General features: G+C 42.7%; 1 protein-coding gene across 4 annotated transcripts in view; it reads right to left on the bottom strand.

The window, feature by feature from the left end:
* The window catches only part of Ralgps1 (Ral GEF with PH domain and SH3 binding motif 1), a 232,512-nt gene that overhangs the window by 187,995 nt on the left and 28,527 nt on the right, over positions 1-15,990 (bottom strand). For all 4 annotated transcript variants that reach the window (XM_090330657.1, XM_090330658.1, XM_090330659.1 and 1 more), the window contains exons 2-3: positions 11,469-11,592; positions 7,490-7,597 (exon numbers count right to left, since the gene is read on the bottom strand). In XM_090330657.1, coding sequence (XP_090186783.1) covers positions 7,490-7,597; positions 11,469-11,525 — 165 coding nt within the window. In that variant the 5' untranslated portion in view covers positions 11,526-11,592. The remainder of the gene's footprint in view (positions 1-7,489; positions 7,598-11,468; positions 11,593-15,990) is intronic.

Raw genomic sequence — 15,990 nt, 5'->3', positions numbered from 1 at the left:
CATTCCCACCAACAGTGTACAGGGTTTCCAATTCTCTAAGTCCCTGCTAGCACTTGCTATCTTATCTTTTCAACAAGTCATTCTTCCTGAAGTAAGATGGTCTCTCACTCCAATGCTGACTTCTTCTTGCCTAATGATTGCTGATGGTCGGGATTCTTTCAGGAACTGGTTGGCCAATGTCTGTTTTTGCCCATTTATTAATCAGGTTTTAGGGTTCTGTTGCTATTGAGGTTTTTAGGGTTACATGTATATTCTAGACATTAACCCTATGCCAAATGCATATTTTGCAAGTATCTTTCCCCAGTGAATAGATTATTTACTTTTTTTTCTTTGCCAGTCCTGGGGCTTGAACTCTGGGCCTGGGTGCTGTCCCTGAGCTTTTGTGCTCAAGACAGCACTTGAGCCACAGCTCCACTTCTAGCTTTTTTTTTTTCCTTGTAGTTTAGTAGAGTCAGCAATATCATGGACTTTTCTACCTGGGCTGGCTTTGAACCACAATCCTCAGATCTCAGCCTCCTGAATGACTAGCAATACAGGCGTGAGCCACTGGCACTGGCATGTCTCTTCACTTTGCTGATTATTTCCTTCACAATACAAATGCTTTCTTCAGGTCCTATAATCTCAGTCATCTATTACTGCTTTCATATCTGTTCTTAAAAAAAAAAAAAAACCTTGCCATTCCAATGTCCTGAAGCACTTCCTCTGTGTTTTCTTCTAGTATTTCATAGTTTCAGGTCTCACATTTAAGTCTCTCATCTGTTTCAAGTTGGGTTTTGCAGCTGGTGAGTGATAAGGGAAATTTCTGAAATGCCTCTCCCATCCCTTTCCCATCTCATAAATCCCAATCCACACCCTCCTTTCTGACTGTGAGATGAACTTTCAACTCAAAAACTAATAGTAATTTGGTGGATGGGGCCCATGGTAAGGAACATTTTTAGTTTGGAAATGTTTGTGCTATATGGGTTTTTATTTTATGAATGAATTATTTTTCTATTTTAAAAAGTTATATTAAATGGTACAAGTTGTTTACATGTATAAAACAGAACAATGAAACTTAAAATTGTTTTGGGAACAGGGGAGAGAGGTGGAAGTGAGAAACTGGGGGTGTGGTCCATTAGGATACATTGTATGCATATGTGGGAATGTGCCAATGGAACCCCTTCATATAATTAATGTATGCTAATTTTTAGTCAGGTTAAATATTTAAAAATCAGAATGATAAACAAGGATATTATATACTACTCTACATTTACATTTATTAATTGTGGCTTGAAGAAATTATACTTGTGGGTGTATTTTTTGTTGTTTTGTTTTGTTTTGTCAGTCATGGGGCTTGAAATCTGGGCCTGGGTACTGTCTCTGAGCTCTTCAACTCAAGGCTATCACCTTACCCCTTGAACCACAGTCCTACTTCCCATTTTCTAGTGATTAACTGGAGATAACAGTCTCATGTTCTTTAATGCCTGGGATGGCTTTAACCTCGATTCTCAGATCTCAGTCTCCTGAGTAGCTAGGATTACAGGTGTGAGCCAACACACCCAGCATTATACTTGTTTTTTGATGTCTACACTATATGGTGACATGCTATTCAAGATGTCTGCAGAGACTGGTCTAAGGCCCTGAACTGTTTGTTCCAGCAACCTGCTTGAAATCAGGACAAAACAGAGTGCCAGCCCTGGAAAACACTCATGGCAACAGCCACACATTTCTGTCACATTTTCTAAATATCAGGCCTCAATAGACTAGAAATGAAAGAACTTATTGGTCCTTTATCACAGCCAGTTTAAAGATACCAATGTCAAAATTAGAGGGGACAGAGATGTGAGCGAAAGCTCAGAGGGCCTTGGAAATCTCTCCTTCAGTTCAACTCCTATCCCAGAGAACCAGCAGGATGTTTGCAGTGTCATTTAAGAAAAGAACCAAAAGTCTGCTAATACAAAATAAGAAAACTTCCTTTCCATTGACACCTATTCTAGAGTTTGTTACTGAATTTCCAGGTCTTGGGGGTTTTGTTTTATTTGTTTTTTGTTTTTTAATGGTGACATTATATTCTGATTTGTTTCAAATGGCTTAAGTTGGAAATATTCTGATCTCTGCTCAGATCCTAGGTCAAAAAGTGTGTTCAGATGTTCTATGCAATGCCACCACAGGCAGTGGAACCAGGCAAAAACAGATTCATTGTCTTGGCACACAGTGAGGTTTATAGAGGGCTCTCTCCTCTTGAATCGCTCAACCTTGACCAAAATGGATGCAGAGTACAGCATGAGGCTCTATTAACTAAAATACTCTGGTAAAAGTATTCAGAATAGGGGGCTAGGAGTATGGCCTAGTGGTAGAGTGCTTGCCTAGCATGAACGAAGCCCTAGGCTCGATTCTTCAGTACCACATATACAGAAAAAGCCAGAAGTGGTACTATGGCTCAAAGTGGTAGAAAACTAGCCTTGAGAAAGCCTAAGGACAATGCCCAGGCCATGAGTTCAAGCCCAAGAACTGGCAATAAATAAATTAATTAAATTTAAAAGTTGCCAGAATATAAGGTTCATTCCATTTACCACAATGCAAAAGTGGCATAAAGATGTTGCTAGTGTAATGTGTACAAGGTAGCTAGCTTGTCATACACGTCACACACCTGAAGGGAGAAGTGGCCATAGGGAGAGCTAAGGTCTGAGGCCAGTCCCATCCCATACTTGTTTCTGCACAGTAAGTTCACCCAATAGTGGAGCTGATCAGAAACACTCATGAATAAGTCTCTTGATGACTTCAGAGAGAGAGCTCCCAGTAAGCTGGTTACCTGGCAAAACCTTGCTTAGTCCTACTCTCTCCTGGCCAAGAGCCCCAACAAAATCCAGTTTTTAAAGGAAATGGACAATTACAACATTAAAAAACCTTTTGGTAGAGGCTGGGAGTTTGGCCTAGTGGTAGAGTGCTTCCCTAGCATGCACGAAGACCCAGGTTCGATTCCTCAGTTCCACATACATAGAAAAATGGCCAGAAATGGTGCTGTGGCTCAAATGGTAGAGCTCTAGCCTCGAGAAAGCCCAAGGACAGTGCCCAGGCCCTGAGTTCAAGCCCTAGGAGCGGCAAAAAAAAAAAACCCACCTTTTAGTAGAAAAGAATCCTACAAATCGGAAGCCTATTGGACAATTTACAATGTGGCTCCTTACAGAGAATAGGGTGAGCTAGTTGGATAGCCAAAAAGAAAAATGTGGCTATTTATAAGTTGTACCATAACCCTCTATTGGTGTTTAAAGAAATCCTCTCTTCCTAGCCACTGCCTTGGTACAGGTCACCTTAGACTCTAAATAGACAAGGGGAAAAGTGCTGAAAAATCAGTGCAAGGCTTCATTGTAGAAGATATCCTTAAATTTGCATTTTTAAATCACTCCACCAATGCATAACCATGAGGGCTTTTAAGAACAGAATGAAGAGGAATACTACAGAGAACTGTCCCTGAGGTCTACACACTCCCAGAGGCACAGGAAGCTCATGACTGGCCATACATATCCCATAGGAAATACCAGTGGTCATATACCAGTGCCCCACCATGAGGGGACATGACCTATTCTGCTCTTTTGAGTAATAAGTAAACAAGCCATAATTAATCAGTTACTAAAATTTTTCTTTTTGGTAGATTGGGGTTTGAATTCAGATTGGTTCAACTTGTCAGGAAGAAAGAAGCTCTATCACTTAGTCATGTCCTCCCCCAGCCCTTTTTTATGTTGTTTAAAATAGGATTTTGCTTCCTGCCTGGGCACATACCTGGACCACAATCTGCCTATATTAGGTTTCCTATCATAGCTGGGATGACAGGTGCACCACTGCACCATCAAGTGAAAGGGGGGTCTCACAAATTTTTCTGCCCATCCTGGCTTCAAATCATGATCCTTCAGATTTCAGCTTTCAAAGTAGCTAGAGTTACAGGTGTGAGCAATGGCACCCAGCTAAGTCACTTCATTTTTTAATGTAAAACCTACAAATGAGTTGCAATATTTGTAAGTTAAACAATCATAATCCTTTATCTACTTTTACTAATTATTAATATTTCACCCTATTTGCTTTATCTCTACACATATAATTGTATACATACGTTTTTCTAAACCATCTGAAAATACAATACAGATATTTATGGCTCTTTAGCTCTAAATACTTCACTATAGAATTCCTATGATGCAGACCAATTTCTTGTCTGATATATATAGTCCACACTTGGAACTTCTAAATATCCAAATGTTGTTTAAGTAATTTTTTCTGGGTCACCCATTGCATAATATTTCCTAAAGAGTGAAATGAACATACTATTGACATGTGCAGAAGAAAAAACTGCATATAAAAAGACTATATATAGGTCTAGACAATATAATTCCACATAGATATGGATAGAAATATAGATGCTTACTTAGCTATAGTAGCAAAAATCTAAACAACTTAAAAATCTAAACAACTAGGCTGGGAGTTTGGCCTAGTGGTAGAGAGTGCTTGCCTAGCATGCACAAAGACCCAGGTTCAATTCCTTGGTACCACATACATAGAAAAAAGCTGGAAGTGGTGCTGAGGCTCAAGTGGTAGAACTCTGGTCTTGAGAAAGTACAAGGACAGGGCTCAGGCCCTGAGTTCAAGTCCAGGACTGGCAAAAAAAAAATCTAAACAACCTAAAAAGGCAAAAATCAAAAGGATGCCAGGTGCCACCTACTCAAGAAGCTGAGACCTGAGGGTCGTGGTTGAAAGCCATCTGGGCAGGAAAGTCCATGATTATCCTTTCCAATTAACCACCAGAAAATCAGAAGTAGAGCTGTGGTAGAATGCTAGCCTTGAACACAAAAGCTCAGGGAAAGGACCAAGCCCTGAGTTCAAGCCCCATTATTGACAAGACAAAAAATGGGGAGGGGGATTTTCTATCAGACAATGAACTCTTTTTCTTTCCTTTATGATCTAGTAGTTTACCAATAATGTGTCTTTAACACTGGCCTTCTTGGGCTGACATTCTCCACTTTATAGTAAGCTCTTTAAATATACAGTCTTGAATCTTTTTTTTTGTTTTTGTTTTTACAATAACATTTATTTTTAAATAGTCAAAACTGTGGTAGATGGTTGCAAGTATGAAGTCTAAGTAGATGCCTCAGAATGGAAGTTTTTCCCTGTTCCTAGATCTCATTTTTAATCACTCCAGTTTCACATGATTTAATGATAAATTATATAATTTTATTGGAATATGGGATTGCCAATAATTGAGTGCTTTTTTCTTTCTTTTTATCCTTTGAATTTAATTTTTTCATATATTTTAATTATAATTAATAGAAGGGTTACATTATATTCACCAGAGAGAAGGTGCATTACTTCACATATATTGATACCCTTTCTCATGTCTTGGTCCCCATTTCCCTCCCCCCACCCCCGCCCCCTCATCTTGTTTTCCTCCTTTCCCTATCCGACTTCAAATAACCAAATACACATATATGCAATATATCAGATAGCAAGGTGAAATACTGTAACAATATGAGACAACCAAGAGACAGCAAAAGAGATGAGAGATAACATAGTACATTCAGGACAACAATCACTCATTATATGACTTTTGTTTCTATATCCTGGAGGTCCTTTCATTTAGCGTCATTCTATATGGCCTTATGTATCTAGGTTTTGTTCTATTGTAAATCTCTGCTAGCAGAGCCCAATGTTTCTACTGATTATGACAAATGAGGGAAACCATTGAGCCTATATTCCTTTGAGTCTGGCTTACTTCACTTAATATGATTTTTTCTAAGTCTTTCCATTTTCTGACAAATGGGGCAAAGTCGTTCTTTCTAACAGCAGCATAGAATTCCATTGTATATAAATACCACATCTTGTTGATCCACCTAACTATCAACTGAGGGGCATCTGGGTTGTTTCCATATCTTTGCTATGGTAAAAAGTGCTGCAATGAACATCGTTGTGCTAGTGGATTTAGTATGTCCTTGTTTCTGGATGATTGGGTAAATGCCAAGTAGTGGAATTGCTGGGTCATAGGGGAGTTCTATGTTCAGTCTTTTGAGGAATTGCCATACTGCTTTCCATAGTGGTTGAACGAGTTTGCACACCCACCAACAGTGTAGGTCTTGAATCTTTTATTTCAAGAATATTTTTTAGCATTAATTTTATTTAGTCCAGCCAAATAATTAAATATTCACAGAACATGTCTGACTTTTACATATTTTTCATTGTTGTTTGCTATTTCCAGATTAAAAATATAAGTGAACTGGCAGAAGCCTCTGGAAATAATGCCATACAGCTAAATGTGAAACTGGAAAATATGAAAGAACATTTTCTTAAATTATAGTTTGTGTTCCCTTGCCCTATTTCTCTCTTTCTGGGATTCCTATCATCTGCCTATTGGATTCTCTTAGTCAAACATTAGTATTTATCATTTTGTCTCAGTCTTATGATATATTTCATTTATTTTGACATGAGAAAGTTTCATCCTTTAAGGCATTTTCTGTATTGTTAAGTGCTCCCTTGTTCCTTCTAGTTCGATCTTCATTTCCCAAAGAATTTCTCATTTCTTTACTGGAGTTTGAACTCAGGGCCTCCCATTTGCTAGGCAGGTACTCTACCAGCCTAGCAAACATGCTTCCAGCACTGTTTGCCTTTTCCTTTTTTTAAAAAAGAAATTATGGTTAAGTAGTTGTACAAAGTAGTTGCCCTTTAACAAAGCAGTTTATGAATTCAATATAATTATTGTTGCCAGTCCTGGTGTACAGGAGAAAAGTTTTAAAGCAAGTCCTTGGACACACTGAGACCCCTGAACAGCCTGGTACAAAGTGAACGAGAGAACCCAGAATGGCACAGCAGTGAAATGGCACAGCTGGATCCTGTGGCACTCTGGTGGGCACAAAGCCCCCAATACCTAAGGGACAAGGAAAATGGGTGTAATAGAACACTTCCATGGTCCTGGAGAGAAACACAGACCTTGAATTTTGCCCCAAATCAGACAAAGGGTCACCTCAGAACCAATATATTCCCTCTAGGGAATCCTAAAAGGAGGAAAGCACGCTGTGCCAAAACAAGGAGCCAGCTCTGTTCCATCTGAGGGTCAGACCAGCACCAACACTGGCTGAAGAAAAGACTAAAATTGCAAGTACCTGGAATCTACAACCAAAAACTATAGCAAGTAACATGTTTGGCTCTATGGAATTTATAAACACAGGTGTAGACCCGATGCAAACATGTGCACGTGCTGTGTGCTCTGAAGCCAGGCATCATTCTCCATAAGCTGCGCTGCAGCCAGCTCCTTTCACCTACTGCTTATGTACAGTGCCCATACCTTCCGTGGTGGTTAATTCTAGACCAAAAGCTTCCTTTCAATTCTACAGAGTACATGAATTTTTATCTAATTCCCCCCTCTCAATGGATCTACAGGCCAAAACCAACCCGGATAGAAAGCCCCAAGCAGTAACTGCATTCAGCACCCTGCCCAGTAGTGCCACCACCCCATTAGATCTGTGGCACTTACGGCAAACTCCTCAGGAGTCACTTTCAAGACGTCAAAGACGACAGCGTCGTAGCTCTTGCTGGCATAGTCGCAGCTCTGGCCCTCCAGCGAGTCTGAGCTGCTGCTGCCCTGTGGAGAACACAGATGGTGGCACCTAAGTGGTCAGCATGGAACCACTGCTCCCAGCCCTCAAGCAGACGGTGTAGGAGTGACAGAAAGGAACAATGAAAGAGCTCCCAGAGTTTTACTTAGCACTTTGAGCCACTTGAGACACTCCCTATGCATGACCTCATCTTGTTCTTGGGGACACCACATGTGTGTACACCATTATTGGTCCCATTTTACAGATACAGAAGTAGAGGCATCAAGCTATAAAGCTGCTTTCCTATCTGATCCAAAAACATATACCACCGGTCACCACTCCAGCTTCTGGCCAGCAGTGTAGACATGGGAACAAGCACGGGGCTGGGGTTGGGGGAGGAGGGTGGCTCAGCTTTAGAGCATGCATGAGACTATGGCTTCCATCCATTTCTAGAGCCTGAAAGAGGAGAATAGAGCTGGGCCACTTTCTCTTGGAGAGGATACTCGTCACCCAGTGTACTCAGAAGGCCTTAGGGATAACTGCTTAGCCTTGCAGCTTTGTATGCAAGTCACATTTAGCAGAGTCTTTCTTGTAAAGGATTCTGCCTCCTGCCTGCAGAGAAAAGGGGTTCCATAGAGAAGCAAGCTTAAAAGCCGGCGTGTTGGCTCAAGCCTGTAATCCTACTCAGGAGGCTGAGATCTGAGGATCTTGGTTCAAAGCCAGCCTGAGAACTAAAGAACGTGAGACTTATCTCCAATTAATCACTAGAAAACTGGAAGTGGGGTTGTGGCTTCAGGGGTAGGGCAGTAGTCTTGAGCTGAAGAGCTCAGGAACTTTGCATCCAGGCCCAGAATTCAAGCCCTATGACTTACAAAAAAAAAAAAAAAAAAGAAGCTGAAACTCCCCAAGGACGGCCTATCTCATGAAACCCTACACTATGTGGATCCCAGAATTCTATACAAACTCACTTCACACTTCTATGTTTAGGGATCCAACAGGCTCACTACCTCCAAATTGTGCTCCCTTCTGAAATGGTTCTAGGCATCTAAACTCCTGAAGTAGTGGCTTCTGCTTATCTCAATATCTTGCAGCACAGGGTACAGAATATACCTTTATTAATTCCTCTTTGTTTCACTCATTCCAAAATGGCTAGACCCAGAAAAACACTAAAATCTTACTGGAAATGAGAATGTTTTGGGCCCAGAGAGGGAAACCAATAGTAACCACAGGCAATGTGAGGGTAGGAAGAGGAGTGGGAAGGGAGCCTGCCAGCTTCCACAGGCCTGTGTTACGAAGAGGTTCTTACAAAAAAAGGTATCAACTCTTACATGTCTTGTTTTCTGCTTTTTTTTTTCCTTTTCATTTTTTTGCCCCACTGGTAATACTAGCTAGGCAAAGAGGCACACATCCTAGACCCTTTTTGCTTCAGTTATTTCCTGGCTTAGATCTTGTGTTTTTGTCCAGTGCTGGCCTCTGATTTTGATTCTCCTGCTATGGCTTGAGAGTAGCTAGATTCAAACTTGGGTTAACCTCAGACTGTGATCTTTCCAATCTCTTCTTCCTGAGTAGCTAGATTTACAAGAAGGTCACTACCACGCCCAGCCGTAAGCTGGCCTTAAGGCAAACTACTATGCTTAAGAGCTCTACTGATTTCAGGTACATGCTCTCACATTACTAAGTCCTGCCTACCTGTAAAATGGTGATATTAACTCAACATCCCAGGGTTGTAGTACGGGTTACCTATATAAGCTAAGAAGACAACTCCAAGATCCTTCTCTCTGGGAGCTGTTGTCTCACAGGCCATGGGGCAGGCTCAGAAAAGGTATTTAAAAGCCCCATAGTTGGAGGGACAACCCCTCTTTAGCATCTGAGTCAGAGTAATACTGAGAAGTCCTAAAAAGTGCTCTTGATGCACAAAGATTAGCACAGAATTCCATCTCCCCATCCTACATGTGGACAAAGATCTAGAAGTCACGCCGCACAATCCACCCCCTTCCAGAAAGCAGCTCAGTAAGGCCAGCATAGCAGATCTCCTCCAGGACAGCGTGCCATCATGTTAGGAGTGGAGAGTCAGGAAAGCCTGGCTTAAACCCACACAGCTGGCCAGCTGTGGCATCTAAATGCAGCATCTTTCCTCTCTGTGTCTTAGGTTCCTCATTTACAAATCGGACTAAACAATGGTATATAACTAATGGGGTTACTGTGAGCATGAAAGACTGAGGCACATGGAAAAAAAGTGCCTGGAATATAGAATAGGTGGACATTAATGTAAACATGCCATTCAGTCACCCAGGTTACTGGGTACTCCAGGTGTACATGAATAAATCATTCACGCATTCAACATATATTACAGAGTACTTACCATGAGCTGGGTTTACGCATAGGAACACAGCTGTCCCTCAGTATCTGTACACAATTGTTCATAGCTCTGCAGGACACTGAAACCTGCAGGTGCTTAAGTCATTTGTGTGAAAATGGCTTTGCATGGCTTCCCTAGAATCACCTCTAGGTTACTTTATAATACCCAGCCCAATTTAAATGCTAATAAAGTTATTAGGTGGGATGGGGGATAATAGGGATGAGACTGAAATACAGTGTAAGTATGTGTGGAGATGTAGCAATAAAACCTCTTCCATAATAATATAAATGAAATTTAAGAAATCAAGAGTTGTTACATGGTATTGTTTCAGGAATAGTAACAAGAAAAAAAGTCTATACATGGTCAGGACAATATAATTTATTCCCAAGTTTTTAAAATAGTTAGCAGACCCCATGGACTCAGAGAGCAGAATGCACACAGTGTACATGTATATGCATATATCTATATATATATATGCACACACATGCATACTCATATACACACATGCAGTATACACACAGGTAATGAAAGAAGCTCTTTCTTTTCTAGGTGGAGTGTAAAGTATGCATGGAAACGGAAGTCTGAGTTTTTTTCCTATTTTTTTTTTACGTACTGGGGTTTGTACTCATAGCCTCACATATTTGCCCTGCCATTTGAGCCACATCTCCAGCCTGGAAGGGGAAATCTGATTCCTCTAGCTAACAGAGTCTATCATGGGATTTCAAGTTTTACAGCTTTCTTGTAATACTATTGTACCTTCCTCAAGCATATGCTATACAAAGAGACTTGTTTAATCAAAAATTGCTCTAAACATATTCACTATTGATGATGGTAATGATGATACAATTTTATTTAAACTATACAGGCCTTGCTGGAGAATTTTTTAAATACCTACAACTTGATTTCAAAGCTAGAGATCAAACCAAAGACTTTTTTTTTGAGAGTTTTATAGGAAATAAAAGTTAATTACTAGCTAGTTATCCAACATCATTTCAAAAATCCCAGCTTAATGTGTGAACTCGGGGCCCACACTGTGTCACCAGAGCTGGCATTCACCATAGACAGAGAGGCACCAGGCCTTGGATGACACCTGTCCTCCCCACATCTATTCCATTACTGAGCTTGGAGTACAAGTCCCTAAGCTGTGCAGAGGGGCCCTGGCCTAGGCCATTCAGACCACCAGGCCTTTACAGCCATTTCCTACAGAACAAGGTAAATAAGAACAGGGGCCAGCTGGAATGACTTCAGTCTGACTTCATTCCAGAATGTGCGATTTATTTATAATCGGCAGCAGATTTTCCTGGGAAAGCTCTGATCCCTTCTTGCCACCAAAATGGAATGTGGCACTTGCCATGGCTGGGCCAGGAAGGTATTTGTTTTTCTTTGAAGAGAACGACTTCAGAAAACACACTGATCCACAGGGCTGACTGCCTCCCAAATCTCACGCCTGCTGTGAACCAGGACCGGGCATGCTAAGAATGGAGGCATTCATGCACCTGGCCCAGCCAGCAGACCCCCCCCCCTTCTGCCCGGCCACCCGGTTCCTGCAGCCTCCATACCTGTGGAGTGGCGGAGGTGACCGACACGCTAGCCATCAGACCATTCTTCTTGTACATAGTCTCCAGGCTGCAGGGAGCTTCAGGGCAGCCTCTGCGGGTGACATAACCTGCCTGAGAGTCAGTCCTGCAAGGCAAAGGAGCTCATAAAAACCAGGCCTCAGAGCCAATGGAGCCCCGCTTGGGGAGAGCTGTGCTGACAACTGAAGCCAACCCCTGGGGGACAGCTTGAGAGAATGTCCATCAGCTGCTGGTCTTCAAGCTAACTATGGCCTACAGGTGCAGCTTTTAGGATTTGTACTGAGTTCAGTCTATTTTAAATTAATTACCAATCTATACAAGCTGGAAACTTTCGCATAGTACTCTAGACTTTTCTGGCAGCTTGGGTCCATATCCCTGCCTGGCAGCCATTAACTGCACTGAACAGTGGCTGCCCTTACATTGTGGCTTGCATTCCCACTTGGTCTGTGCAACCATGTTCTGGCCATGCCTGGTCCGCATGAACAAGTAAGTATGTACGGTGAGGTAAAGACACAGGAGGAATGAGGACCAGCTGGTCGTGCTGCTCTGGCACCTCATTGCTTCACTGCCCCAACCCAGATGGCAGCTGACCCCCATGAACCACTCACCATGTGCCCTCCCACCACTTGGAAGGAGGTCCTATCACTATGCCCATATCCAACAGGGGGAAACTGAGGCACAGACTGCTAAGCCAGTCATGCTCTGATGTCTTTGCCGACACTGTGCACGTTGCATCATCATTCAAGACTCACTCCAATTCCAGGCTGGCTCCTGTGTCCAGATAACACAATGCAGAGCGGGCTACTCCCACACCACAGGTACCCACCACACCATGGGCACCCATCACCACAAAACCCAGACAGCACCCCAACAGCTCTCCAGCAGGAAAGTGACCAGGAGAGACGCAAGGATGGGGAATGGAGGGACACAAGTTGGAGGTCAACTGCAATGAACAAGGCAAGGGGATAGGTCAAGGCGGAGGTGCTCCTTGTGGGGCATTGCCAGAAGGATGCATGTCCTTCAGCAAGGGAAGAATAGGAGAGTGGAGTTCATTTGTAGGGAAAGATGATGAACTTGACTGGGGACACACTTCATCTGAGGATGAGGAGCTCAGCCCTAGAGCATGAGACCTCACCCTGAGGTCATCAAAAAACAAAAAGGAAAGTGCTAGCCCCTTGACATGACTCTTCTTCCCACCCCTCAGACATGGGCCCAAGAGCACAAGAGACTCACAGTCCAACAGGCTCCTCCCTGCACATCTCCAGGTATTCTCTTAACTGTTCCAAATGCTTGATAATTTACTTATCCAAAAAAAGAGGAGGAAGAGGAGCAGGAGGAGGAGGAGGAGGAGGAGGAGGAGGAGGAGGAGGAGGAGGAGGAGGAGGAGGAAGAGGAGAGAAATAAAAACTAGCCCAGTAAAGAGAAAAAGCTGAGCTAGAGAACCCCAAACCGCTTTTATGAGTAAGGAGCAGAAATGGACTGAGAGCATTCATTACTTAGTCAAGTTTTTCCCAGGAAAAGGCATGTCTTCTGCCACCAAAGACCACAAATTCATGCCTGGCTCAGGTTTAAAAAGTAGCCATATCAGGCCAGGACTGTGGCCTAGTGGTAGAGTGCTAGCCTAGCATGCATGAAGCCCTGGGTTTGATTCTTCAATTCCACATACACAGAAAAAGCCGTAAGTAGTGCTGTGGCTAAAGTGGTAGAGTGCTAGCCTTGAGAATGCTCAAGGACAGTGTCAGGACCCTGAGTTCAAGCCCCAGGACTAGCAAAAAAAAAAAAAAAAAAAGTAGCCATGGCTGGAAGTCTAGCCTAATGGTAGAGTGCTTGCCTACCATGCATGAAGACCAGGATCCGATTCCTTGGTACCTCACACATAGAAAAAAGCCAGAAGTGGTGCTGAGGCTCAAGTGGTAGAGCTCCAGCCTTGAGAAAACCCAAGGACAGTGCTCATGCCCTGAGCCCAAGCCCAGGACTGGAAAACAGCAACAACAACAACAACAAAAGAGTAGCCAAATCATTAGTCAGGTGCTGGTGGCTCCCACCTGTAATCCTAGCTACTCAGGAGCCTGAGATCTGAGGACCATGGTTCAAAGCCAGCCCAGTCAGAAAATCCCCATGAGACTCTTATTTCCAATTAACCACTCAAAAACCAGAAATGGCACTGTGGTTCAAGTGGTAGAGTGCTAGCCTTGAGTACAAAGAGGCTCAGGGACAGCACCCAAGCTCTGAGTTCAAGCCCCACAACCAACAAAAAAAGTAGCCACATTAAAACCTGACATCTGTCAGGAAAGAAAATACGGGAATGAAGAGTGGAGCTGTGGCTCAAGTGGTAGAACACCATTTTGGAAAAAGTCAAGTAAAAGCAAAAGGCCTTGAGTTCAAGCTCTAGTGCAAAAAAAAATAAAGAAAAAGATGAAAATATATGACTAGCTAATAAAGGAAATACAAATTAAAATCACAAAGTCACACTCCTTAAAGATAACTAGAATTAGAACACCAGAAACAAAAATAGGGGCTGAGGATAGAGCTCTGTGATAAGAGTGTTATGATAACATGCACAAGCCCTGGCTTTGGTTCCCAATGTCACAAAGTAAAGAAGGGAGGAAGGGGGGAAGGAAAGCCAGAGGGAGGGAGGGGAACAAAGAGGCCTTTCCAAGTATTGGCAAGGACATGGGAAAATGAAATTCTCATACACTGCTGCTAGAAGGCAAAATGGTACAATAACGTTGGAAAATAATCTGGCAGTTTGTTTACAAGTTAAAGCAAACAGTCCAGCAATTCTATTCCTAGGTATCTACCTAAAAAGGATGGAAACATATATCACAGAGCATTATTCATAACAGCCTAATGTTGGAAGCCAATCAAATATCTATCAGCTGGCAAATAAACAGTGCCACATATCCATACAATGAAATAATACTCAACTATAAAAAGACCTGAAATACTGGTACAAGCTACAGTGGGATTAAACCTCAAAAACATTATGTTTTGTGAAAGAAAGTCAGATACAAAAGAATGTACTACATGGTTCCATTTTAGGAAATGTCCAGAAAAGGCAAATTTAGAGAGACAAAATGCACATGACAAGAGAATGACTATACATGGACACAAGGGTGTTTGGGGAGTGATGAAAATATTCTAAAACTGGATGCTGGCAGCAGGTACACAGCTCCAGAAATTTGGATAGTATGATATTTAAACAAAGCACTCTGAGCTATATCATGATGATGATTCAACTTGTATGTTTATCATTAACCTTTGAAATAACCAAATGCAAAGCATACTAGCATTTGATAAGGGAGAAGTATAATACTAATTTGAGGATTTCCCATGGTGAGGAACCCAAGAAAAGCCTCTCAATTAGGTGGACATGACCCTCTAAGAGAAACCCCCATAAGAGGCCTAGAGGTTCCAAACAAGGAACACAAAATCTGAGCTAGTAAGTCAACACAGCTCCAGCACTCAGAAGCAGCTCAAGACTAGGTCAGAACCCTGGACTGCCTCAAACCAGACTAGATGAGAGAAACAGGCTGGGCTTCTAAGTCCAACTCAGTCATTCATCCAAGCCAGAACAGAACAGCTTGAAAAGAGACAGCCAGCTCAGCTCAGCTCAGATGCGATTGCCACAACTAGGTCAGGCCTAACCGCCACCACAGAGGGGTAGGGAGGGGGAGACAGCCTGGCATGACCTTCTGTGAGTGGTTGTACCCACTCAGCTCAAGGCTAAGCTGGGATAGGCTCCTAGCCAGGTGTGTCTGGCTTATTAGACCTCCCCAAGGGGAGCCTGACCTGGAATCCAGCCTACTCAGTTGCCCCAAACCAGAGATCTCACGCTCCCTACTTGTCCTGTGTTGAATGCAGGCATGGCAGCTCTGGGCCTTCTTCCTTGACTGGCCATTGGCTACTCCCCTGCTTCCTACCTGAAGGATATCTCTCACTTCTCCAGCACCATCTGCTGGCACACGTAGGTGACCCCTCTCCACACTTCAGCAGCAGCAGCAACAGTGAGCTATGTGCAGGGAGAAGTGCCGGCTCTTCATTACATTGTTAGCTTAATCTCTACAACCACCACAGGAGCTAGAGACTACTTGGATTCTTTGGGAACTGAGGCACGGGTAGGTAATTTAACTTACTGCCATTCAGCGCTAGGACCAAAGCATTCAAATTCTGTAGTCAACACCAGTGTCTGCTGAACTCTCATACATTTGACACTGCCTCCCTCAAGAGCACAGATGGGGACTGGACGGGGATGCACGTGAAGATTGCTCTGTCCACCTCAGGAAGGTAAATACTTGCTCAAGATTATTACCAGTATTAGCCTCTTCCTGCAAGTTTTTTAAAGTTCCTTTTTTCTTTTTTTTCCAACAAGCTTCCATTTATTTATTCTGCTCTCCTTTCTTAAAACAAATAAAAACGTAGATGTAAATACTCAAGAACAAAAGCCAGCCTTGTGAAACCATGGGCTCCCCTGCTGGGAAGGGGACTCCCAGCCCTGGGCTTG

Source organism: Megascapheus bottae, chromosome 3 (assembly GCF_031878675.1).
Source record: "Megascapheus bottae isolate mThoBot1 chromosome 3, mThoBot2.hap1, whole genome shotgun sequence".
Classification (NCBI taxonomy): Eukaryota; Metazoa; Chordata; class Mammalia; order Rodentia; family Geomyidae; genus Megascapheus; species Megascapheus bottae.
Note: the sequence above shows the minus strand (reverse complement) of the source record. Positions and strands in the feature narration are given on the sequence as shown.